This window comes from Macrotis lagotis, chromosome 4, assembly GCF_037893015.1.
Source record: "Macrotis lagotis isolate mMagLag1 chromosome 4, bilby.v1.9.chrom.fasta, whole genome shotgun sequence".
In the NCBI taxonomy this organism is placed as follows: Eukaryota; Metazoa; Chordata; class Mammalia; order Peramelemorphia; family Peramelidae; genus Macrotis; species Macrotis lagotis.
The window spans coordinates 80,837,202-80,862,701 of NC_133661.1; the positions used below are offsets into that span (position 1 = coordinate 80,837,202).

The 25,500-nt window shown below is 35.4% G+C and overlaps 1 protein-coding gene across 3 annotated transcripts in view; it reads right to left on the bottom strand.

Annotated features, from left to right (window-relative positions):
• Positions 1–25,500, bottom strand: part of PLCE1 (phospholipase C epsilon 1) — a 332,730-nt gene that overhangs the window by 116,304 nt on the left and 190,926 nt on the right. For all 3 annotated transcript variants that reach the window (XM_074233338.1, XM_074233336.1, XM_074233337.1), the window contains exons 5-6: positions 5,492–5,637; positions 1,481–1,739 (exon numbers count right to left, since the gene is read on the bottom strand). In XM_074233338.1, coding sequence (XP_074089439.1) covers positions 1,481–1,739; positions 5,492–5,637 — 405 coding nt within the window. The remainder of the gene's footprint in view (positions 1–1,480; positions 1,740–5,491; positions 5,638–25,500) is intronic.

The following is a 25,500-nucleotide window of genomic DNA, read 5'->3' on the forward strand; positions in this document are numbered from 1 at the left end:
GTAACAAAACCAAAATTCAACCCAAGGTCCTCTCACTCACATTCAGCATTCTTTCCCCCCAAATCATGTTGCCTCCTAATTCCTATGCCATTGCCCCCCAGACTTATAGCTTATAGCAAAGAGATATGACTAGAATGGCAGAAGCTGCTTGGCTACTACACCATCTACGACTCATCTATAAGTCTCTGCCACTTAAATGCTATTGTGTTGTCCAGGCTGATAAAGAAGGCTCAAGGATTCAAGGAGAAATTTCAGGTCCTTTGTAAAGTAGACATTAAATCACTAAATAATTTCTATTACTGTAAAGTGAGGGGCAGTAAGCAACATTTCCTAAAGTTCCTTATATATTCTCTGAAGGTTTTCAAGATCTTTTTTCCCCCTCTAACCTCTGATTCTCCAATTTATTTTAAACACCTGAAATGGGGCTTTCCTGTTCTCCTTTCCTATTTTTTCTGATTCTTACCTTCACTTACCCAGAATGTCCTGAAGAGTTCAAGTATACAGCTTCTCTTCTACTCCCAGACTTGAAAAACTTGTAATGGACTTGGAAGATATGTGGCAGCAATGAATAGAAATCTAGAGCTAATTCTACTAAGGATAGGGCAACTAGATGGTAGAGTGGACAAAACATGGGTCCAAGAGTCAGGAAGACCCAAATTTAAATCCAGGCTCAAGCACTTAACTAACTGTGTGACCCTGGGTTAAATTTCTTATCCTTTGCCCAGGTAATTTTCCTTATATGCAAAATGGAGATAATTATAGTCCCTGCCCCTCAGGGTTGTTGTGTGAATAAAAATTAGATATTTGTATTTTGTAAACCTCAAATGTTATATAAATGCAAGCTATTACTATTAAAAGCATCATTATTTTATTATTAAAATGAATTATTCCATCTTCTATGAAACATCTTTGTTGCTCTACATTTATTCTCTCCAAGGAAAAAATCAAATAGCCACGTGAGTTTTAAAATCCAGAAAAACATTTTTCCTGCTAAAGACTCTCTTCCTATGATGATGCATACATTTTCTTTTCAGAATATAACCATTCACAGAACACAAAGAGGCAGAGAAGTTGTGGGTTCAGATCCTCCCTTTGCAGTTCACCTCTGACTTGTACGGGCTGTTTGTCCTTTGGCAAGGGCAAGTAATTTCCCTGGACCACAGTACCCTCCCCTGTAAAATAATGGGGGCTAGAGTAGATAGATGATTTCTGAAATCCCCTCAGGTCAAGATGTATGATCCTCTAAGGAAAGCCTTTACAGAGAAGTAATATTTTGTCAGTACTTCAACTAGCTTTAGTTAAGTGTCTATCATATTTCCTGGAGGTGTTTGGGGAAATATTAGCAACATACTAATAACAGATGGTAACACTGTATTAACAAATATCCCTTTAATTAATGCTAATTAGTTCTAAAAAGCATACAAAAATGGAGGCAGGTTGAAGCCATCTTTCAGAAAAATGTAGTTTTGAAAGGATTTACCTCTAAAGTTTCATCTTGTGAATTATATCGTGGGCAAAGTTTCATAAATCCAGATGTTCCATCCAGAATTTCACAAAGCTCCTTTAAAAAGACACCACAGAAAGGAACCACTTTACATCCAGGGATATTCAGAGCCCGGTTCACCACTTTCCTATATTCAGAGGAAGATTCATGTTGGGCCATTGCATCCTTCAGGCTTCTCATTGTTTCAATGTCAGACTGATCCATAAACTGCCACATCTTTAAAACTTTCCTTGACCTATTGCAAACAGACATAATTTGATGGCTGAAAGAGAACTAACACAACTCAGAGTAAACAATTACAATTCTGCATGGACTAGTTTTTTACTTTACTTCAATTAACATTGTGAGAAAGTAATTTTTCTGTGTTCTTCCCCTGAAAGTTAGTAGTCATGTAAAAAAGCACCCATAGCTCTCTTAGGAATCAACTGCAGAGCCCAAAAGATCAGGTGTGGATTTAGGGAAGATTTAATTTTGAGAAGCACACAATAAAATATTTTCAAACAAAGGAGAGCTCCTATCATAATTGGCCATACCTTGAAGGTCCCTTCCGGCCTGAAATCTATGAATGACATACACATTTTTAATAGTTGTATCATGTGTAGGTAAATACTACAGGTCAAGTGTTTGTGTGTCATTTTATGCCACAACTCGCTACACAATCATCTTTCTGTACATACATTTTATTCAAAGTGCAGTTGGCTATTTGTTCCTTTACATGATAGCCTGACGTTACTAAATAGATAAGCAGCAATAGTACTCATTTAGTTTCGTTTCTTCCAACTTGGCTTCAAAAATAAATCTAATTTCAGGCCAATCAATGCCAGGAACCTGGGGTTTAAGCTGAAGAGAGCCTGGGGAGAGGTTCCAAAAGGATAAATCTGTAAAGCTAATTCTAATATTATCCTTGATCTTAATGATCAAAAGGAACCCACCTATCTGTATAACTAAGTCTGAGGGTTGTAAATATACTCTAGGTTGAGTTCAAGATCCTACTTCAAGACAGATTTTCCATAGAAACCTAAGGTTATTCTTTCACCTTTGATTTTGCTGGTAGGACCTCCAAAATTTGGGTGAAATTTTTTTGGTCATGAAATAAAGTCTCCATCAAAGTCATAAAATTAACATATAATTATGACTATACTTATTTCCCTAAAGTATGGTATTAAAATTAGCCATTTATTTTTTGCTAGAATATTATTTTATGTAATATCTTATGTTAAAGGTCTATGCCTAAAGAGATAAACAGGAAAAGTCATTGAAGACAGAAGGTTAGAATGGGTTACTGATGTAATGCGTATAATCTGCAGAGCAGAGGAAGAAGTAAGTTGAAGTACTTATTGTGGCTAGTACAAGTTATATTATCTTTTGATGGCCTTTTCCATAAGTCACAGTCAATGAAAAGAACATAAAAAGTGCTTTTGTGGAAAGGAAGAGATTTGTATTAATCCTCAGAAGGGGGTTATGGATGAACATTTTAACATCGAATCTAAGTAGAAAAAACAAAGTTTTAATGTAAATTGATAAGATATATGCATGAAGAAATGGTTTTCCAATAGGACAATTAGAAATTGTGACAATTTTGGAGAGAAATCATCTGTGATACAGATTTGAAAACTTGGATCTTTTTGTAGAGATACTTGCAAATATCATCTCATTTGATTAAAAATCATAAAGAGGCAGACAAAGATGAGTTTTAAATAGTTTTAAGTTTGAAGAGCTAGATTGCCTTATTGAAAAGAGCAGAGTTGAGAGATGGTGGGCATCTCCCATAATTTCTATATACATATTTTATGACTAACAAGGGTAAAATTAAGAAAATGCAAAATCCTATAAGCATTTGGAGCCTGAAGTATGATTAGAAAAGGACTGTTGATTTGACAGAAGAATTAGGGAAGTTGTGACTTCTTAGTGAGAAAACAGTAGTAAAATAGCTGCAGGGGAAAGAAGAATTTAAAAAAAGGGAAAGAAACAGCAGGTGCTCTGCCTAGCTGCTCTTGTTGGGACAGTGCCTGTCAGAGGCAGACGGCTAAAAGGCTTTAGTGGAGCGGTGCTCGACTGGCAGGAGAGAATTGATGCTTCTGGCTAAGAGCTCAGGAATAGGTATTGCTCTTCATCACTACCTAGAGCTGGAGAAAGGTGAAGCTTTTCTTAAGGATGGTTGCTCTCTTGTGACCATTTCTAGCTTGAAAAAGAATAGAAGAGGAGGCTCTATAACTGCTGGGGTGTCCTGGTGAAATGAACCTGAACTATGCTGCTCCGAGCTTTGTTCTGATTGAACAGCCAAAGATGTGGGAGAGACCATAACTGGCTGGACTGGTCTATGAGCCCAAGTAGAGTCAGTCTGATGAGCTTGGAATTTGTATGACTTAAAGAGAACTGTTACTCCCATGAAGAGCTAGCATTTTCTAAATGCTCTTTTAAGGGTGATGATTAACCAAAGGAGCTTATGGAGACTTTACTCAAACAGGGGGCAGAGAAATAATTTCATGTAGTACAGATGTTCCTGAATGGACCATTAACATTGAAATCTGAAGTTCAGAGCTGTAGATTACCCTAAGCACAGAGATTTTCCACACTCCATGCATTTTCAATCTAGTTTCTTATAAGTATGTTGTCTACTCTTTGCCACAGCTATTGAGTCCATTTGTGAGAGACTGTGATCCAGATTTATATTTATTATTATTTTATTACATATTTATTTTAACATTTTAATATCTATAATACTATTTCTTTTGCTTTATTATTAAGTAAATGGATGCTTAAGATCAAAAAGTATCATTATTGTGAATGACTGACCATATAGATAGAAAACCTATAGGATAGGACTCAAGAGTTAGAATAATAAGTAGAAATATATTTCTCCTACATAGGGTTATCCCCAAGAAAACTAAGTAGTGGTAGACAACTTCTTGGAACTCAAACTTGCTAATCTATGAATAGGTTGGAGGAGCATATCAAATACATAGAGAAATGGAGTGACTCATAGACACCATCCAGGTCAAAATAATTTAATTTTAAATTTTGAATTCATGATAATGAAAAGACTTCTGAGATCTACAAAAGCTTGTAGATTAAAATCCCATTGCAATATATTATCTGGTAATACATTGTTGGGAGCAAAGGGATAGCAAATCATTCCACTGGGACAGGAACTCTATCTGAGACACAGCCTAATTAGTTAGTGACACCTATAAAAGTTAATAAAGCTAATGATGAGAACAATGGTTCACACACAGTAAGACTTAGATAATATTTGTTGAATTGTTGAAATGAGAAGGGGAAGGTTTTGGGCAGAATAATAAAGAATTTCTAAGTTGGAAGAAGTCTTGGAGACTAACTAGTTGAGATTTCCATCCAAGGTTGAAAGCCTTGACAGATGGTCATCCATTTTTTTCTTAAACACTCTAATAATAAATAACTCACTCCTTTAAGAGGCAGAACTATTCAAATGTGGCAAAGTTTTTTATACTGAGCTGTACTCTTTGTGGAAATTCTGCCCCTTGAGAAAATGTCTGATTTTTCTTCAGTTATTTGGAGACAACTATTATTTTCTTTTATCCAGGCTACGCATATCCAGTTCTTTCCATATTCCACGCCATCTAGGTCAAAATAATTTAATTTTAAATTTTGAAATTCATGATACTGAAGGACCTCCAAGATCTACAAAAGTAAGAAGCCTGGAAAGAGCAAAGTAAATGTGAGGGTTATATTCTAACTCTTAAGTAAGCAAGGGTACACAGATATGAAGCAGAAATCTGTGATGTACTAGCATCCAATGAAGAACCTGAGACTGAGCTCTGTATTGTCTCTCAGGGATAGGGAAAAGAGTGGCCAACAGAATCCATTGTATTTTCTAATTTCTAAATCATGACATGCTACCAGTTTATGTAACGTGACTAATAAGACTTAAAAGATATCAAATTATATCAATTCTGCAAATGACTAAAGTAATTATTTTAATATTAATTTTATTATCAATGATCATACCTGAGGCCAGCCAAGAATTCCATAACAGCATTGTAGTTGCCCATATTCCAGCAGCATTTTGCAATGTGTACTAAATATGAGAAGACTTCCCGTTTTTCTTCCATGGTGCCTGCTGTGAGGATCAGCCATGTCACCCAAGAACTCACCTTATAAAAATGACAATGTAAAGGAAAAAACTGTAGTCATGCCTTAAATAATATTTAAACCAAAAACATTCATTTAAAAATATTTTCAGAAATGCAGCTCATTATAAACACTGTCAGAACACTGGACAGTGTCAGAAAGCTGAGTTCAAAGCTGGTTTTGTCACTTACTAATTGTGAGGTCTTGGTCACATCATTTAAACTCTCTATGCTTTTGTTTCTTCACTTTTGAAATGATGGTACTGAACCATTGAACTGAGGAGTTCTGAGAATCATTATCATTTTACGTCAAATTAAGTCATAAATATGCATGGATTATTTAAGCTCCTAATTATGAAAGAAATATTATGCTCTTCAATATACACACTCAATTATTTGCACTTTGAAATTCTGTAGCTCTTTAATCTGATATACAGAAGTCACTCACCAAAAATACTGAGTAAAAAACCATTCTCTAATTTAAGGATTGGTTATTATTATCTTCTATAACAACATGGCCCTTTGCTTACTGCAAATAGGAACTGTCTTTAATCACTGTATCTTTATTTTTTCCAATTGTTTAGCATTTTTAAAGTTTTGTGTTCTAAATTCTATCCCTCTTCCTATACCCCCCTTGAGACAGTAAGTAAAAATAGGTAATAAAAGTCCAAATATGTAAAAAACATTTCCATATTAGTTATTTTGTACAAGAAGATTAGAAGAAAAAGAATGAAAGAAAATGAAAAATAGAATTTCAGTTTGTATTAAAACAATACCAGTTCTTTCTCTGGCAGTGGATAGTATGCTTCATTCAACATTAATCCTTTGGCATTGTCTTGGATCACTGCCTTGTTGAGAATAGCTTTGTCATTCACAGTTCTTCATTGAACAAAACTACTGCTATTGTATACAATGTTCTCTTCGTTCTGTTCATTAAGCATTAGTTAATGTAAGTCTTTCCAGTTTTTTTTCTGAAATCATCTTTATCATTTCTTATAACAATGATATTCCATTATGATCATATACTATAGCTTGATTAGCCATTTCCTAATTGATGGGCCTTCCTTTGATTTCCAATTTTTAGTCACCACAAAAAGAGCTGGTACTAATATTTTTGTACAAATAGATCTTTTTCCTTTTTTTGGATGTCTGATATATTGTAGACTTAGCAATGGTATTGCTTCATCAAAGGGTAGGCAGAATTTTATAGCTCTTTGGGCATAGTTCTAAATGGTTGTCTATAGAATGGCAGGATTTTAGTTGCATGATGTGTTTGAGAAACTGGTGAAGATTGGTAGAAGATAAATCTCTAAAGAAAATGGAAAGTGAGTAGAGCTAATAACCAGTGCCAGGAACTATATGATTATTTATTCTGCTTAGGCTTTGTATTTCATCTCAGTTTTGCAATGGCTCCCATTCCAATGAAATCATGGCTGAGAGTCATACTCCAGGAACTTAGTAGAAGGTCCAGTGGGAGGGAGAGGAGACCTGGCGGTGCAGAAGAGTTTAGAAAAGAAGTGATCTGTGTCCGTTGAAGGCAGCATAATGGCAGAAATATTGGTGTGTTGATGGAAACAATTAAATGTCACAGGGTCAGTAGAAAGATTAGGAAGAGACCTGGAATCTCAGGAGCTGAGAGCTTCATCTAATAGCACAAGTAAGCAGTTGGACATATTTTAGACCTGTCTAGGAGGGCTGAAGAGTGGAACTGAAAAATGGTAAGGCTTTTCCCTTTATTTTTATTAGTCAAATCAATTTTTGTTAGATTAGAATAAAATTTTTGTGGGGAACAGTAAACCGAGGGCTCATTGGGAGTTAGGAAGTCATGGAAATGAATTCTGTCTTTTCCATATACTGGCTGTATGACCCTAATCTTTCAGTGTCCCAGGCAACCCTCTAAGAATAAACTTAAAAGCAGGTTCACTGGCAGAGGGAATTTCCATGTTAGCGTTTCCATTCCAATGAAATCATGGTTTAGGCCTTCAATTCCCATCCAATTTGCCACTTTTTTGTATTTTTGTTTTCTTTTACTTTTCCCTTAATTGCTTGAAGAAAAGGAATTAAGGGAATTGAATTAAGGGAAGCAGAAGAGCCTCCATATTTCTACCAAGAGAATTGCTCAAAATTCTTATAGAAATCAGGGATGGTGGTAGCAACAATTGTGGATTCAGTTCCCAAAGGGACCTGGGGTATTCTTTTATATAATTGATTTCTCTAGTACCCCTGACAGGATACTGAACTATTCCTCAAATTATGTTATTTTGCACACTTCATTGTTAAGTTAAATGCTACTATTATAAGTATAAATTATATTTACTACTAATATTCTATATTAGTTATTGTCTAGGCTGATTAACTCAGTGATTTGGAGATCCATACTAAGTTTAGTTTTATGTCTGTTTATTAGTGTTTAATTCTTATATAGGTCTTCATTTACTATGCTGCATTGTTACTTGCTGCATCTGATTCTGGTCAGCAAATATAACATATAATAAATGAAAAAAGCACCTTAAAATATATCCTACTTACATCTGGAAGAGATTTTAATGATAAACCAGTTCAGCCTCTTTTTTTATTTGATCTTAAGATCAGAGACTATTTTTACTTTTCTTTGTATCACCTTAACATAGCATATCATAAGGGATTAATAAATGCTTATTGATGGATTTATTTAAAATAAATTTTATTATTCCTTTTGTTTTTGTATCCCAGGCATTTCTGGATAATGCTACCTATATCCCCCACAAAAATGAGACTTCTCTTTTAACCCCAACCCATCTTTCCTATCCTCCCCCAGAAAACAAAAATATAAAAACTCCAATAGCTAAAGAAAACCCACCTTTACACTGGCCTCATCTGACAGTGCACACAATATTCTACTCCTTTTGTCCCCTTTCTCTCTACAAGGAGGGAACCAAGCTTGGTCAGTACAATTACATAGCATTTGACTTCTGAAAATTTAGCATATTTTTTCTCTTTTGTAACTTTGTGTAACTGGTTCCGCTTACTTTACTCTGTATCACTTCATATATATTTCCCAAGCTACTCTTTATTCTATCTCCTTCATATACCAAAAATTGCTATTTCCCAATCAGCAGGCAGCCATTTTTTTTCAAATGAAATGATTTACTCCGTGGGTGTCAGTATAATAAATAGTCACTTGAGTTTAAATTGGTCTACTCTGCATCAAGCTATTTAAGACTGCTGTTGAGTTCTGAATGTTGTCAAACTTTTAGCCTCTCCTTCATTTTGCTGAGCAGGCTTTTTAAAAAAATAACTAAATGGAATCTCAGTTAACCCCTTTAATTTACCTATGAAAGCTCAAAGATGTAACTTTCTAAAGATTATATACCGTTAACAGCAGAGCAGACTCTATGTTATATAAATTTACTGCTACAGTGAAATCCTTTTCTAGTGATAGTGGGAGCAACCTCAAGTACCATTCACATCAATAGTGCTAAGCTACGTCTTATTTCAAAGCTTCATAATTATTAGCTCCCCATTTGTTACCTTTGAGATCAGTAGCAATCAAGGCAAACATCCATGAAGACACCGTAATCGCAACACATGTAAAGGAGAATCAGGAACTAACATTGGCTGACACCATGCCTACTGCAAAAATATAATCCATTGATTCACAAAAAAGATGAAAGTTATTTCCCATATACCACCAAGCTGTATACAGTAGCCACCTTCGTATGTTCTAGGGCCCTTATGTGCCCCGGTGGAAATGTTAATGAAATCAACAGCCCCTGGCTTCAGGCGTGCTTTAATGATGGTGATATCCAAGAAACTCTTCCCTGTGCTTCACTTCTTTCTGTCTCTCAGCCCTAGTGTGCCCCAATTTCCTGATCATCTATGTAATATTAAATGAAAGCATGTGTCCTGAAACACAATGTTAAATATAATTTCTATTTTAACTCTACTTAGTTCCCCCATCAATGAATGAACTGAAGTAGTTTATATAGAAGTAAATATCTACCACCTTTTCCAGCTTCTCAAGAACACTGAAGCTTTTCTTGGAGTATTTTAACCAAAACATTTCTAAGAGGGTTATATTTTCTCCTAAAAGTTCATGAAGAAAGAACTGAACAAGTCATATTTTAAAAGTTTATCATTCAGCGGAACTTGGTGGTAGAACTTAGCACATGTTTTTGATAGGAAAAACAATATTTAATATTCAATGATATTATTTTTGATTCTTCCCTTAATCCTCACTTCCCATATAGCTAGCAAAATCCTGTTGCTTCTATTTTCAAAAATATTAAATATCTTTTATATCTACTCATTTTCTTTTCCTGCTGCTTCTGCCTGCATTCCTCATTGTTTCCCTGGGTTTCAACAGACCTCTAATTAACCTTCCCCTTTGTTGCTACTAGACTAAATAAGCACATATTCAGTAACCTCACTCTTCTGCTCCCTGTTGCTTAATGAGCTCTGGAACTTCTTAGTCTTTCATGAAAGATCCTTCATGATTTGGTGCTACCTCTTCTTCTTCAGCCTTAGCATACACCATATATGCTTTATCCAAATGGGCTAGTCATCATTACCTATATAAATTCCTGGTTTACTGCTTCTTGAGTCTTTTCTTACATGATTTTCAGTACCATGAATATTTTTCCCACTCTTCTTGAGTGCTAAATTCTTATTCATCCTTTAAAGTCCAAAGTGAATTCCATCTCCAACAGCAAACCTTCCCTGATCCCCACAATTAATAATGATTTCTTCCCTCATACCTCATAAAGCACTTTGGTTATACCTATCTGATGAACTTATAAATTATTTTGTGTGTCATCTCCATCTACATATTCCCCAAGGGGATGAATCATGGACCCCAAGTTTTGAGTTGCTCCCTCATAAGGCTTAGTGAGGAAAGGCTGCAGGGAGCTGAATCTGGCCCAGTACATGGACAACACATGAAACGTGGAAAGATGGAACAAGGATGGAGATGGGCTATCTATGTGTGTCATCCTTGCTTTGCTGGCATCTGGACAGGATTGAAAGACTTCAGTGGTCTGTTTCAAACCTGTATCAGTTTTACTTGCTGGTATAAAGAAGGTTTAAAGTTGAAGAAGTAGAATTAAAAGGCATCTGGTATCTATCATGTCTAGTCACAAGGGTCTTCATGAATGCCTAGTACTTCCTTTTCCATGCAGCAATGGGAGAGAAAAGATTCTGGAACTCCTGAGTTAGAACTGTTTCAGTTAGCTTTCTCTTTGTTACAAGAAATTTCTCACAAAGTTGAGAGTTATCTGTAAATAACAGCAATGTAAAAATAAAACAAAAATGAACTTTGAAAAAAATAAAAGGAAAAAACCTGACCCTCCTCTCAGGGAGCCCTGGGACTTAACTTGATTTGTATACCTGGGTCCAGAGAAGAAGGGGCCCTGGTGGGAGGGACAAGGCACATAGCCCATATCTCCTCAGCTGTTCAGTCATTCTTTATACAGATATGGTTAAAAATAACATTTATAAGCATGTTTCCACAAGACTTATGCAAGGAATAATAGAATCATCAGTACATGTATATAGACATTCAGTCATATTATTTGTTGAAATGCTGGAATCTCCATGTCGATACTTGGGTGGTTTATAGGGAAAATGACCCATTGAAACTGAGACTGCTGCAGAAATGAAGGTCACAGAATCATCTAATTTTTTTACTCCACCTCCCCAACATACTTATTTACTCTATGAGTATAGTAAAATGAAGATCAGATAAAATGAATAACCAATTTAAACTTCAAACAATATCAACTGTGGATCCCAAGAATTCCCTTGACTCTTCATTTGGTTTTCTTTCCAGCTTTTCAGGCTGCCTAAACTTCTAATTAAAACTAATAAAAAAATTAGCCACTTTGGGAATTGCACTTGGTTACCAATGGCTGCATTACTGCTCTGGCGAAGCAGCATGAATGTGGCCTCAAACTGCCTAACTTCGCTTCTAAGAGGAACTGACTGACATGCAAGTTTAAGAATGAAGTAGCTGCTGGTAATTCATGTCTAAATGTTGATCATGCATCCAGATTTAATTCCTATCAGTTAAATCATTTTCCATATACTTTCCCACAATGTTGGTAAAAAATAACTATACTGTATTTCACATGGAAACCTAATTTAAACCAACTGTTGTTCCATTTTAGAGTGTGACTCCCTAGAGCCTTGGTTTTGTCACTGTGTAAACATTGTTTTCAAAAAAAAATTTTTAAGTGATTTCTTTACAGACCTTGTGTTTTTTCCCTTTTCTGTTTTCATAATTTTATAGTTTTCATAAATTTTATAGATACTAAATGATAAGAAATGCTCATGTAATTTTTTTGGGGGGAAATGTCCCCAATTTTTAGAAAACTAGAATAGCAAATGTCAAAACAATGATAACTATGAAAAGAATGATTAGCTAAATTTACAAAATGAGAAAGGGACAAACATATTGATAATTCCAGAAGGTTTTTCAGGGTTCTAAGTAAGTAAATCTAATCAAAAGGGCTTTAAACTAGAAGCATGGGTAAGGGAAAGAATTGCCTATTTGTCTCCACCATGCAAGAGACCATAGGTTGGCGGTTCTGACTTGGGATTTGTGAATTTTTTAAAAATATTTGATAACTGGAAATAACTGGTATCTTCTGTAATCCTATTTATTCATTTTTTTCAATATTGGATCTCTCACTATCTTGCTGAATCTGGAAGTGTGTTCATGTATGGGCAGATTCCAGTGCTAATTGATAAAGACGTGAGTTCAAATTCGGTTTCAGATACATACTAGCTGTGTGATCCTGAGCAAGTCATTTAATCCTCTCTTTGCCTCAGTTTCTGTATCTATAAAATGAAGTGGATAAGGAATTGACAAACCACTCCAGTATCTTTGCCAACAAAACCTCAAAAGGGGTAACAAAGAGGTTTTCATGACTGAAATGAGTGAACAACAACCACATATGTAAAATGCAAACATGACCAACTATAATTGTTTAATTTGCTACAAACTAAGACGTTTCTTTTTTTAAAATATGACTAAAAACTCACCTCTCTGAATAAGCCTTTCCTAATCATTCATACCTTAGCAATTACCATTCTCTTCACTCCAGTTTTTGGCCTGGATTTACATAACACATACATGTCAGAAAAATCACATATGCTTTAGGTCGCCAGCATGTGTTTGGCATAATGTTACATTTATTCATATGCCTTGTTCATTTACTGCAAATTCTACAAGAAAAAAAGACCTTTTTTCCTATTCCTTTTATGCTGGTTCATGACATAATAATTGACTATTTCCTAATGTATTTTGACTGACAGATTGTTTCTCCAATAGGAGAAAGAATTCTCTGTCTTTTGGCTTCCACTGATCCTAAATTTCTATATAGATTAAAGAGTATAAATTGCTTATTATCAAGAAAAGATTTTGGTGGAATATACTGATATCCAAAAATTTAAAGGCAAGATAATCTCTTAAATCTGTTATATGAAAGAAATTACATGAAGAAATTTCAAAAATTGGTCATGAATAATATTCAATACTATATACTCAACTCCTCTTTTCTTTTAGCCCAGTTTTAATAACATAGACATTGACAACAAGTATTGTGACTGCCCAAGCAAACACGAGTCTTGGCAAAGAACGGAGCATGGTTCATCAGGCACTTCTAATACAAATTTATGCTTTCCCAGCCTGTCTAGTACTTCACATACTAAATGGATTATTTCAGGAAATATGAAGGGAAAATACTTATTTTTAAATTTCATACTATGTTGTTGATTATTTTCTAATTTTTGGTGATCCTGGTGCCAATAATGATATCATCCAATTGATGTTTTGATTTTAAAATTCAAAAAGACCAACAAAACTACCAAAATCAACCTCCTACTACTTTTCCAGACTTATTTCCACATTCTCCTACTCATCCTTGTCAAGCTGAACTATTGGCTGTTCCATGTTTCTTTCATTCCTTTATACAAGCTATCCTCTCTTCCCTTTGGGAGCTAAGTCAGGGGTACTTACCTTCTAGAAGGCAAGACACCTTGATTAAATATACCTATTAGTTTCTTTTAATTCTCAGCTTGATACTCTTTCCCATGAAGTTTTCCCTTATTCCCAACTGTCAGTACTTTCTCCCTTCTGAAACTGTGGTTAGTATCTAATCTGTTGGCGATTAGGATAATGGAAGATCTTTGAGGGAAAGAATTGTTTCTTTTGGTCCTTGTATTCCTGGCACCCAGCAGCAAATATATAGTAAATAGAATTATATTGTTTTATGTAACATCTCTCATGTTCCATTTTGATTTAATTTGGTTCCTTGAAATATTTCCTCATATATTATACACACACTCACACACATATATCATTATGATTGTTGGGAAATAAAATTATATATAGCATCATTATCACTATGTTGTAATATTCTTAAAGAAATGAACTAAGGGGATGTGTTTGAGGGGATTTCCATTCAAAGGTCTTCTAGGAGATGAGCTAAAAACTATAGATTTTTTTGTTTATTTTTGAATATCTACATTTTAAAATTCTCAATCTGTTTCTTTCAAGTAAACACAAAAGATTCAAAATTTAAAATGTAGACTTCTTTAATATAAAAGATATATTTCAGTTCCTCTAAGTACTCATAAATCTTCTATTGTAGCACTTTTAATCTGAATAATTTTAAATTTTATATCAAATTATTTGACAGATAGTTTACTACAGATAACATAAACTATCTGGTATACCATGGATTAAATTGATAACAATCCTCAATAATCTATTATCATCCTTCCTCTCACTATGCCTGGTGCAGTGGATAGAGCACCGGCCCTGCAGTCAGGAAGAACTGAGTTCAAATATAGTCTCAGACACTTAATGCTTACTGAGCTGTGTAACCCTGGGAAATGAATAGCTAGTTCAGTCTACTCAAAGAAGACAATTTTGCAACTCATACTCAACAGTGCTAAGACTTTAGCTCTGCAGAAAGATAATTGGTAGTGCCTATGTGAGCTTAGGTCTTTGAGAAACAAATATCTGTCACCTTTCTTTAAAAGTACTTATTAATAATCTTCTATTTAAGATTTTTTGTTTAGTGGCTAGCAATGTTTTTTTAATTCTACATCAAAATGGGGCAATATTCTTATAAGTAAGATAGACCAAAGATTCTTTTTTTCAAAGACATAAGCAACCTATAGTGTCAAGAGGTTCTAGGAAATGCCTTCCAGGGGTAAGAATTGAACTTTTAATAAGGAGGATTCTTCCTTATTAAAAAAGAGAGAGGGTTAAAAAAGGAAGAAAATTGCTACTGTTTGAAATTGATTACAAATAATATAAGTTCAAAAATTGTGAAATTTTTTGAAAATGAAACTTTATCAATTTGCATTTAATGAGAGCCAAAATTCAAATCAAATGGATGTGTACAAACTAGTCAAAGGTACTAACACCTTCTATTAGTCAATCTGTACTTGCCTATTGCCATGTATGAATGGATGGTGTGTTAATTTTTTAAAAAGAGCCATTAACAAAATGGACAAAAAAGAATACTTCAGTGGAAACACTGCCAGTGCAAAAAAGAAATTTGTTATTATATTAGTATAAAAATTTGATGTAATTGAAAGGCCTGAACATGGTCATAATAACTTTAAAATTGGCTGAGTTGTTAGAATGTCTGAATTTATAGCATGGAATATTAAACAACATGCAGGTGAGTTAAAAAAAGACAAAGTTGTATTAGTTTTTTGTAGTTTGCAAACAACTACAAGGAACAGTATCATTACAGTTAAAGAAATGGAGCATCTTTTAATTTTTTTTAACAAAAACTAAATAAAAATACACATTCTTCTTAGCAGAACAGTCATTCAGATTAAAGTTTCAAATTTATTTAAATGAGTGAAAGAAAATGGAAAGGAAACTAATAGTGAAGAAACTTTTGCTGCTTCTTATTGGTGGGGGTTGATGGCCTTAAAATTTGAGCTCAATTGAATAAAGTTAAAGTTATCAGAGAGGCAGTCAATGAGAAGGAGGATTTGCTGGATAAATAACTTAGATTTGGAAGAAAATGACTGAAGTAGATATACTGATTAAAAATTTTTAATGAGGACCAAACAGCCTTATTTGAGAACATGCCACCTTCTAGACCTTACATATTCTTATCTTTTGCTGTTAAATTAATAAACAGTTAAAAACTTATTTTTAATTCTTTTTCACTAAAAATTCATGATTTCTATTGGAACAATGTAAACACTTTACAGGATTTATTATTTGCACCAACTCAGATCTATCTTTTGAACCGTATCTTTAAGGTTTGCAAAGTACTTTTTAATTAACTCAGGTTATCCTTAAAACTACTCTAGGAGGTAGGTGCTATTATCCCTATTTTGCAGATGAGGAAACTGAGGCAGACAGAGATTAAATGACTTGCCTAGTCACACAACTAATAAGTATCTATGGTCAAATTTGAACTCAAGTCTTCCTGACTCCTGCACCTATCCTCTAAGCCACCCAGCAGTCCCATGGACTGCAAAAGGGCAAGAGTCAGATTTATTTTTCCACACTGTGGGACTATCTCTAACTGCAAGTTAGCTCCCATTCAAGGACTGTCTGGAAACTTCTCTTCTAAGCTCAAGAATTCAAGACCAATCCAGGAGATCTTCCACTGCTGGTCAACCAAGGGATTCCTCCACCCACGAATCTTGGTGGTTGGCCTCTATTCCTTCAGGTCCAGACTTGGTCCAGGCAGGTCTGCTGCTGCCTCTGAAAGCTGGGGCCAAGACTGGATTCCCAAGGTACATGTCAAGTGGTGCCTATGTGAACACAAAAAGTTTCCTTCTCTGTGTCTCAGCTGTCATTCTTTTCTCTTTATGTCTATGGCTCTTCCTGTTAAAAGCTGGTTCAAAGGTGTATGCCCTCTAAGATACCATGGCTCTTTTACATATAAGTTCCCAGAATATTCTTTCCTCTGTTTAGATCAATCTACTTTTTCCTTCTTTTCAAAATAGTTCCATTTGGTGTCTTCAGAATTTCATTCTTGGAAGTTTTCAATCTATCTAGGGTCAGAATCCCTGAGAGAACCTTAAAATGATGCAAGGGTTCTTGAACCTAGGGTTGGAACTTCTTGCTTTTTTTTAAATTATGATAACTATAGTTATTTCAAGATAATTGGATTAAAATTTTTTTTTGAAAACAAGATTTTTTTGGAAAACAATTTTTTTTTTTTAAATGAGATTCTGAGAAGGGGTCCATAGGTGTTACCAAACTGCCAAAGTAATCCTTGGCCAAAAACAAAAAAAGACTAAGAACTCTTAGTCTATTGAATATTTTTTTAAGGGTTTTTTTTGCAAGGCAAATGGGGTTAAGTGGCTTGCCCAAGGCCACACAGCTAGGTAATTATCAAGTGTCTGAGGCTGGATTTGAACCCAGGTATTCCTGACTCCAGGGCCAGTGTTTTATCCACTGCGCCACCTAGCTGCCCAATTGGATATTTTCCATCCTTCCTCTTACCTCTTTGAAAAACCTGCTCTATCAAAATCTAGGTTGAATGCATCAGTCTGATTGACTTTTTTCTTCTTCTATATCACAAATTCTAAGATGATGTAATTACTTTCCCCTAGGGTTACCTTGGTTTCCAAAACCAAGAACTTTCTCTTTTTCACACATCATCAAGTCCAGAATAATATTTCTCCTCATTGGTCCTATATTTTGAAGGATGAAATTATCATTAAGAAAAGTAAAAATAATATATTGACTGTTCTGCTTTTGGCAGAAGTTCTCCAGCAGATGTTGAGATAATTGAAGTCTTCCAACACTACCAAAGCACATCCCTATGCCAGGCTTCTGATCTGTTTCCTGAACTCATTTATTTCCTTTCTGTTGGGTAGTCTGTAAAATATTCTGATTATAATATCACTTCTGTTCCTGCTTCTGGTGAGCTTTACCCAAGAGCTCTCCTCCATGTTCTACCCCCTCCCCCTGGTTCCTAGATTTTCTCAAATGAGAATATCTTCTTAATATACATTTCAAATCTGCCTCTCTTCTGACCTAACCTGTTCCTTTTAAGTTAGAAATAAGGAATAATTATTTGTTAAAAACCTTCCCTATATGCCACATAAGAATGATAAATATATATTTTTAATCTTTTGAAATAAGAAAACTCCAAACAAAATAATAAAACTTTACTATAAAGCTTTGACTGTCTAGCTTCTTGTCCCACTTGTCCCAAAAGATCATCTATCATATGCAAAAAATTTAAACCTTTTCTACGAGCTTCCTGGCTCACCCCTTCCTAAAACTAGACAGATATCTTTTGTTTATTTATTTAAACTTCTATTAGGTAAAGAGCTAAAAGCAGCATTAGATGGCAATATCAATAAGGACATAAAATTAAGATTTGTTATGGACATTGACATTTTTAAAAATTAGTTTTGTAATAAAAATGGTTTAAATATTTTGACTGCAAAATAAGAAGCCAGGAATCACTGGAAAAGACCTTGGTATAGGGAAAGACTGAAGGCAAAGAAAGGGGATGTTAGAGGGTGAGATGGCTATAAAGATGTCATAGAGGCAATTAACATGAGTTGTACAGACTGGGAGATAGACAAAGACAGAGGGACCTAGTGTGTTATGATTTATGAGGACACACAGTCAGACATGACTGAACAATAATTGAGAACTTCAATTTTTTCAGACGGTCATTATTTTTATCTATTTTGATTGTTATACATGAAAGAGAAAATTGAGAGAATTATTAAAACTTATAAATTAAACAAAAAACTAAAAAGAAAAAAAACTTACTTCTAAGCGTTTTATAAAAATGGGAGGGAAGACTTTAAAAGTATTATCAGGGAATTGTTTTTTTTTTAAAGTATAACTGCCATATGATAAACACATTATTTATAGAAACATGCTAAATATTTACAACAGCTATGATGATGATGATTGTCCTTTGTTTTTGAAGACCACAATAGGTGAATTGAATTTTGAAAGTTGTGGGGGAGTGCCGTGCTAAGTCATCAGCCTCCCTTTCTCCTCTAGAGCTATTTGGATCCAATGGCCAGATATGAATCAGGATGACAAGACAAGGCAGTCAAGGGTGAAGTGCCTTGCCCAAGGTCACACAGTAGCAAGTGTCAAGTATCTGAGGTCACATTTGAACTCAGGTCTTCCAAACCCCCAGGCTGATGCTTCATCCACTCTGCCATCTAACTGCTCTAGAGAATACCACACCCATAGAATATATGTTATAAAATCCTACCTATTTTGGTCAAAAATGACTTATTAAGCATTTAGCATACTAGGTACTGGGGTCATAAATACAAAATGATACCTGAAATCTCACTGATCTCCAACTAAGTAATTTATTCTATAAAATCTTAGGTGAAGTTTGGACTTCTTTAAAATATTTGGACATGTTTCAGTTTATTTTATGATAGTGCCCAGATGGCTTATTTTACTTGACTTGGAAGAAAAGAAAGAACCTTAGAAAAAACACTTACCACTTTAAATCTGATTAAATTCTATGCCAAACAAGGACTGGAAACATTATGATGTTTGTACAAACAATCATTTAAAAAGTATTTTGCAAATCTAAAATGTTCTGGAAAACTTCTAAAATACGAAATAGTACTACATAGAGGTCATGTCTTGATTCTTTGGATATTATTTTCAAGGATAATGTCCAGATATCCAACCTGGTCTTTAAGTATCATAAACTTTTGAAAGCTTGCTTTTGAAAATACCTGTCCATCTTTCTCATCTGCTTAACTTACACTCCTCCATCTTCCTTCCCCCATCCCCCTTCTCAGAAGAATAGGTGGCCTTTCTCCTTGCTGAGACAAACTTCCCTATTATCCCCACTCTCATTCCAATCTTCTATTCTCCAGCCCTGGCTGTTTCCCCACTCGGTCCAAACACATGTAGGTTTCCTTCCTCCTCAAAAACCTCACTTGAACCTCACTTGAACCCACTATCCCTGTTAATAATGTGCTGTGTACAGATTTATCCAATTAGTAATCTCTTCCTTCTTCTCTTGTTGCTGAAAGTAATTGAAATACAGTCACATAAGGATACCATAATGCAGTTTTGATTGTATATAATACTTTGCCTAGGGAAGCAAAAGGAATAAAACCAAATATGAGAAAACAAATACTCCATACACCTAATAGAGGCTGATGCAGAAAACCAGAAGTTCCAGAATCTTCTCCCTCCCAATATTGACTTTCTGGAGTCATATTTTAAGAATTGATCCTATCCTAGTATATCTCAGTGAAATTTAAAAGTTCAATAATATCTTCATGTAATAAGCTCTCCAGTTTATTATCCATACTCTGTGTCTGTGTGTGTGTGCGTGTGTGTGTGTGTGTGTGTGTGTGTGTGTGTGATATCTGAGACCACGGATTTCACTGTTTTCTCCTTCCATGAATTTTTTTCTCCTGTGAATACTGAGCATTTCTATTATAACTATTGTGTCTTTTGTGTTGTACTTTCTACTCTCTATAGTATGTAGCCTGGCAGATACACACACACACACACACACACACACACACACACACACACACACAGACAGCTTTTTCTGTCTTCCCCTTCAACTTAAAGACCTCATTATGTCTGATTTCTAGTCAAGTGTTCTTTTTATTACCTTACAGGAAAAATAATAAAACATTTAATATGGGCTAAAAACTACATTTTATACATTTAATTTATAACTCTGCAAGAGAAATCAGTTTTCTTGTTTGTATTAATAACTGTGCTAACTTTGTTCTTAATGCAAACAAATACCACTGCCCAATTTATATCATATCAGAATCTGGTTTTCCTATAGATGAATCAAATGTAATGATGAACATTAGATAGTCTAATTTCAGTAATGAATCTGAGATGATTGGCAGATGTATGTTACTGGGGTACAGTGGAATGATCAAAAAGTATTTTCATCCTTTTTAGAGAAACTGAGAACAGAAAGAATGAAAACAATGATTTGATTCAGTTTGGAGAGACTAATTGGTCAGAGGGACCAGAGGGAATCAGATAAGAAAAACTTGAAACAGGAAGACACTGCTGAGGGAAGATCCTTTTCACAATTAGAAAAAGATTTATTCAGGTTGAAATCTTAAGGGAAGACACAACTGTCAGAAGTGACTTCAGAGAAGATAATTTCCAACTGAAACTAAGCTCTCATGCTTGGAGCATAACAATAATGGGCTAAAGATCTAGAAGGGCTAATATCTAGAAAATATCCAAATTAAAATAATCAATGTTGGATCAAATTAACAAAATTTATATCAGTTAATTAACCTCCTTTCCAGTGTATCATTAGCCTGGGATTTCTTCACCCTATATATAGTAAGATGGTTTTTAAAATTTAACTAGAAAATGTGATCTGGGGGCGGCTGGGTGGCGTAGTGGATAAAGCACCGGCCTTGGAGTCAGGAGTACCTGGGTTCAAATCCAGCCTCAGACACTTAGTAATTACCTAGCTGTGTGGCCTTGGGCAAGCCACTTAACCCCATTTGCCTTGCAAAAAAACCTAAAAAAATTTGATCTTCTGGAAAGCAGGTAACTACAGAGCAATAAAAGGAAAAGCCACAGTCCTACATCACTAAGGAAGAAAAACCCCTCCTCCCCTTGGGTTGGTAGCAAAGGAAAGTCACCAAGGGCAAGTACCAAGAACTCTTCTGTTTAAGTCTTCTGTCAACAGCAAGTAATCTGGATATGAAGTTAAGAAAATTTGCCAAGAAAATTTATCTTTATAAAGATTCTTACCAGAAAGAAATTTAAGCAATTCAAAGTACTTTAAAAGAGTGGCCATTAGCCTAAAAAAATACTACCCATGGGCAGTCTCCATTAGGAAAATAAGAACAAGAAAAATAGGTCTATGAGAATTCTTCCCATATTTGAAAATATTTTGATTATTTATTGCAATTAATTTAGATTCATCAGTTGTTACAAATCAGATTGATTTCTAAGTGATGAACACAGTACATGAATATCATCATTTCCAAATAAAACATGACAAACCCACAGAACTCGAAGAAAAAATTATTAGCTTTATTAACTGGTAGAAATTGTGGTGTTATAGTGTCAAAGATTTAAGAGTCAGAAGGGTTCTTAATAGTCACTGAGTCCAACACCCTCATCTTACCAAAGAGGAATATCAGGTACCAAGAGGTTTTGTGACTTCAGAATTCACATTCATGTGTTGGAGGCAAAATTTGAACCCAGGTCTTCCAGATTCCTGATTCAGAATTATTCACTATGTTATGATAACTTTTCCTGAAATGCAAGCTTAATTTTCTAGATAATTATGTATTTTGTTAACCAATTCCTATATTATAATTTTAAGTTATACAAAAGATACTTAATAGAAGGTATACTTAACTTGATCTTCCTGTAGTAATATGGAAATATTTAAGACATCAAAACTATCAACTACTAGTAATAATAATGAAAACCTATTTATTGTGATTTCTAAAATTGTTTTCAATGTCAGGTAAAATATTTCTTTGAATATTTTAGGTAAAGCAAAATTATATAATTCCCAATGTGAGATCTTTTAATTTAAATAGAAATCTTTCAGATGAACTCAAAAAATGACTGTTTGGGTAACATTACTTAGCTTCAATCTGTTATTACCTCTGTGTCTAATTAGGGAAAAAAGTTTTAAAATGGAATTCTGTAAATTGGTTGTCAAATTTCATTTTCTTATACCTACTAAATGAGAGTGCTTCTCAAGATTCTATTTTGGGCCCTCTTCTTTTTTAGTTCTATATTTTTTTCATTTAGTGACCTCATCAGCATTCATATATTCAATAATCATCTTTCTGCAGATGATTCAAATATTTACATGTCCCATCCTAACGTCCTGAGCAGTCATGTTAATAACTGTCACCTGAACATCTTGAATTAGATGTTCCAAAGGCATCTGTATTTCCATTTGCCATCATCTCCCCCTTCCCACTCTTTCCTCTTCTCAACCTTCCTCCCAGGTCCCAGGCTTACAACCTGCATCATTCTCAATTCCTGACTTTCATTCACTCCATATATTCAATCTGCTGGATCTACCTTCATAATGTCTCTCCTATGCGGATGACCCCTTCACTCTACTCACACAACCATGAGTCCCTCTTCTAGATTAGTGCAATAGCCTTCTCATTGATTCTCCTGCATCAAGTTCCTCTCATCTCTCCAATCCAATTTAGTGGTCAAGGTGATTTTTCTAACACATAGATTTGTTTATATCATTCCCTGCAAAAAGAAACTCCAGTGCTTCCCTAGCTTTCCAGGATCAACTATGAACTCATTTACTTGGCATTAGAGTTCTTCACAATCTTGCTCATGCCTACCTCTCCAGTCTTCCTGAACTTCTTCTGCTCTCCATCCCCAGGGAACCAGCCTTTGCACCTGCTGCCTCCTCACCTCCACCTCTCAGTTTCCATCTTCCCTTTTCAGATCACATTCTGCAGACTCTGTTTATGTTGTCAAAGTAAGAATTGGAAACTGAGGATCAGGGGAAATGGCTTAGTTAGAGATATGAATGTGATGGACTACTATTATTCTGTAAGAAACCGTGAGTGGGCAGATTTCAGATTAACCTGGACCTGTATGAACTCATGCTGAGGGATGGCAGCTGAACCAGAGCACAGTCATACAACACTGTGTAATCACCAGCTAGGAGAGACTTAGCTCTTCTCAACAAGGCAGTGATCAAAGTGGTTACATCAGGTCTTGTGAATGAAAATGCTGTCCACACCCAAGGAAAAGAAGTAGGGAGTCCGAAGGCAGTCCAAAGTTTATTATCACTTTTAAAATTTTGTTACATGCATTTTTCCTTTCTCATGGTTTTTTTCCCTCTTTTGTTCTGATTCTTCTTTCACAACACAACTAACATGGAAATATGTTTAACATAACTGTTCATACATGTATAATCCACATCAGATTTCTCACTTTAATGGGGGGAGGGGAGGCAGAAAAATGTGGAACTCAAAGTCTTACCAAATATGAATTTTTAAAACTATTGTTTCATGCAATTGGAAAAAAAAGAAAAAATTTAAAAACATTAATAAAAGAAAGGGACTGTTCTCCTTTTCCTTTGCCCTTCCAGGACCTAAACATTGTGCAATACACAGAGGATGATCAACTATATAGCTGCTAATAAGAAATTCTGGAAAGAAAACAAATAAAAACAAACCCCTTTTCTGGTGTAACCAGCAAAGCTCAGAATCTACAAAGCTTTTTAAGGTGAACAGGTTCCCATTCTTTTGTAACTCTCAGCATTTTGTTTATTTGATCCTTCCTTCCACATTTATCTAGTTATATATTTCTTCCCCCTCTTTTTTCCTCTCTGTCAGTCAAGTAGTTCTCCCCTTCCTCTCTGACCCTTTTGCACCATTTTCCAAAAAAGATTTTTTTTTCATTCCCTTCATTATCTATCATCACTTTGTTTATTCTAAACCCTCATTCTCTGATTCGTGACTGATGCCTAAAAAGCATCTGGTCTTTTTTTCTCTCAACACTCCAAAGATCCATTCTGGGCTCTGCCCCGAGCTTCCCTATTCCATCATGTCTGGCTCTCTGGCTCCAAAGGAGGCCTCCTCTGTTTCCTCATTATCTTGCTGACTTGCCCCCATATTTTCCTGACATTCCCTTTCTGGGTCAATGCTTTTTCTCTCCCTCCTCCAGTTGCCAATTCCTTGGCAGGAGTTCCAATTCTGTCCCTCCCAGGACAGGTGGACTTTTCAGTGATCAAATCACCCCAGTCTCATCCAGGGCAAGGACGTCTTCTCCCTTCACCCATAGGAACCTCCTTCTCACCTCCAAAGTAAGTCTTCTATCCTTTCTCTCTCCACATCTCCCCTTCGGCCCCTCCCCTCTAGGCCCTTCTCTTCCTGGGACCCTAGCCCTTCATTTGTATGGACCCTCTCACATGTAAGGTAGTTCCACAAAAGATGGATTCACCTGTAGGCAGGGTATCTGTCATCAGGTTCTCTCCAGAATGCCCCCACCCATTTCCCTTCATCCTTGATATCTTGTGTTCACTTAGAAAGAAATCTTTTTCTTGGTCTTTCTGTTGGCCCTGCTGCTGTCTGCATATATTCACTCCCCCTTGCATTTCTGTAGTTTGGGGTGTTTGAGAAGGAAACAATGTCTTCAGTTCTGGTTTTCTTTCTAAAAATGTTTCAAACTCGTCCTTGCTGTTGAGTCTCTATCTTTTGTCCTGGTTTAGCTCAGATTTGGAGGCAAGGTCACCCTGGGTTACATCCTGAGCTCAGATGATCTTCAGAACACATTACTTCATTCCCTTCTTTTTCAAGTGTTTGCATATTGTCTTATGCAAAGGTCCTTTCCTTTTGTATTCTGAAAGTCTTTCTTTCATTGGCTGTCAGCACTTCTTCTTTCTAAATTGAATTGTTAATTTAACCACTACATGTGTTGGAGTTTGCAACCTAGGGCTATTTTTGTGTTTTTTTTTTCCCTGGAGGTGATCTATGAATTCTTTCATTTGAAATTTATTTTTCTATGAAGATAAGTTCTTTGCAATTTTCTTCTATTTTCCCTTCTTTTTGGTGCTATGATTTTTTTCTGTCTGAATGTTATTGATTTCTAATAATACATAGGAAGCTCTTGACTGTATCAGCAGTCACTGGGTGGTGCCAACTTCTTGGGGGGGGTAAGGTTCACATGCTTTGTGGAGGTCTTTGCACAACTGATTGGGGCAGCTTGGTGGCACAGTGAATAGAGCACAGACCCTGGAGTCAGGAAGACTTGAGTTCAAATCCGTCCTCAGACACTTACTGTGTGACCTTGGACAAGTCACTTCACACATCCAGGGCCAGCTGCAGTCATTCTGATCCATATCCGGTCACTGGACCCAGATGACTCTGGAGGAGAAAGTGAGGCTGCCCCCCTTGGTCCAATCCAGCTCC